The sequence below is a fragment of the Oryx dammah genome, unplaced genomic scaffold (genome assembly GCF_014754425.2).
Source record: "Oryx dammah isolate SB20612 unplaced genomic scaffold, SCBI_Odam_1.1 HiC_scaffold_26, whole genome shotgun sequence".
Lineage (NCBI taxonomy): Eukaryota > Metazoa > Chordata > Mammalia > Artiodactyla > Bovidae > Oryx > Oryx dammah.
The window spans coordinates 62,817,199-62,819,348 of NW_024070210.1; the positions used below are offsets into that span (position 1 = coordinate 62,817,199).

The 2,150-nt window shown below is 42.4% G+C and overlaps 1 protein-coding gene across 2 annotated transcripts; it reads left to right on the forward strand.

Moving 5' to 3' along the window:
* Positions 1-777: 777 nt before the first annotated feature.
* On the forward strand, positions 778-1,422 carry RPL10L (ribosomal protein L10 like). 2 transcript variants are annotated; one of them, XM_040226808.1, is made up of 2 exons: positions 778-886; positions 968-1,422. In XM_040226808.1, exons 1-2 carry the CDS (start codon positions 778-780, stop codon positions 1,420-1,422), a joined length of 564 nt encoding a protein of 187 aa, XP_040082742.1. The 2 variants fall into 2 exon arrangements, with proteins under 2 accessions (XP_040082742.1, XP_040082741.1); XM_040226807.1 differs by having other exon boundaries at positions 778-1,422.
* Positions 1,423-2,150: the final 728 nt, after the last annotated feature.

Here is a 2,150-nt window from a genome sequence, read left to right on the forward strand (position 1 = left end):
GACCACGGAGGAATTCCCAACAGTTACTTTTTACATAGTTCCCAGAAGCAGCAACATTTGAAAATGCAAACAGCCTTAAAGTTAAAAAGTTTAGTTGGTATTCCAATATTATGGATGACATTTTGACAATAAAATTATTCCATGTGACCAAATAAATAAAACCAAACTCATGTTTCTAAAGCAATTATCAAGCAACATGCACAACAGATAAATTCTCTTTCTCCCCTCTATTTTCATCTCTTCCTGAGCCTCATCAGGGAGCTCATACCAAGAAACCACTTTATCCATGAAAGTGAGCACATACTCTGACGAATAGCAATTGATCTACAATCGGCGATGGGAGATGTGAGCTCTGGCCTTATTTGAACAAACCAGACACAAAGTATGTTTACTAGGTAGAGAGCCCTTCCTCATTCAAATTCTGGGAAAGTACGTCTTTTATGCCTATGACAAACCTTACGGCAAACATTCTAGGCTCAAGATAAACAGGAGGAAGGAAACAGCCTTACAGGGCCGCTGCTGGAAAGTCCACTGCTTCACCTGGATGCCCGCATGCCAATATATTCAGTAGCCTCTCGGTCCTGCTCATCTTGCAAATCTCCCACACGCATGCGTAGAGTATCCCTGCATCTATGGTGGGGATGTTGTGAAAGAGCGTCTTCAAGTACTCTATGGTTCCCACACTTAAAGATGGGCAATGTACATACAGCGCATGCGCAGGCATGAGCGCAAGCGCCTCCTTCCCTACTACGCACTTCAGAGATTCTTCCTGTTGTCATGGGCCGCCGACCTGCCCGTTGTTACCGGTACTGCAAGAATAAGCCTTACCCAAAGTCTCGCTTCTGCCGAGGTGTGCCCGATGCCAAGATCCGCATCTTTGACCTGGGTCGGAAGAAGGCCAAAGTGGATGAGTTCCCACTCTGTGGCCACATGGTGTCTGATGAATATGAGCAGCTCTCTTCGGAAGCCCTGGAGGCCGCCCGAATTTGTGCCAACAAGTACATGGTGAAAAGTTGTGGCAAAGATGGCTTTCACATCCGAGTGCGACTCCATCCATTCCATGTCATCCGCATCAACAAGATGTTGTCCTGTGCTGGGGCTGACAGGCTTCAGACAGGTATGCGAGGTGCCTTTGGAAAGCCCCAGGGTACGGTGGCCCGAGTCCACATCGGTCAAGTCATCATGTCTATCCGTACCAAGCTTCAGAACAAGGAACATGTGATTGAAGCTTTACGCAGGGCCAAGTTCAAGTTCCCGGGGCGCCAGAAGATTCATGTCTCCAAGAAATGGGGCTTTACCAAGTTTAATGCTGATGAATTTGAAGACAAAGTCGCTAAGAAGCGCCTCATTCCCGATGGTTGCGGAGTCAAATATGTCCCCAACCGTGGACCTTTGGACAAGTGGCGAGCTCTGCACTCCTGAGGTCTTTGACAACACTGCCAACTGGCTGTGCTGGTCTAAATTTTGCTCACCAATAAATTGTATTTACTGGCAAAAAAAGTAATTGTTAATTTTTTAATACTTTAAACGTTTAAAAATACCCAATTTTTAAAACTAGACTATTAGAGAAATAATTTTTCTATTAAAATTATCAGAATTTTAATAACAAATGATAATTTACTTTCAAGTGAGCGATTTGTATGCCATTCATAGGGAAAGCTATTGCAGTTCTAATTCATGCTGTTAACCTAGAGAGCCAAGGGAAACATGTAAGAAGTTTTTAGAGAAGTCATAAATTACACAGTTACTACCTTGAATAAAAAAGTAGAAAAGAATCTGAGATTTACAGAAAAGAATTACTGTTATAGAAAATAATAGGAATGAAAATCATGGTAGGCATTAGTCGTGTTTCAACTATGATCTCTTTGAAACTAAAAAGTCTATTCTTAAACTTGTTGCTTAGGTTTTCCTTATACATTTCTGCGCATTGTCTTTTAGAACTACCTATCGACTCCAACTATCAGCCTTGGGACAATTGGGGATCACTGCAAAAGATTTCCCCAGACAAGTCTTTCATTATCTCACACTCAAGAGAGGACAATCCAATCTTTTCTTCATCACAGAGAGGTCATAGGTTCATATTGCTTGACCTGAGTCCCAGTAGAATGAACAGAAAAGAAAATGACACTAAATCAAGTATCTGTGCAGAT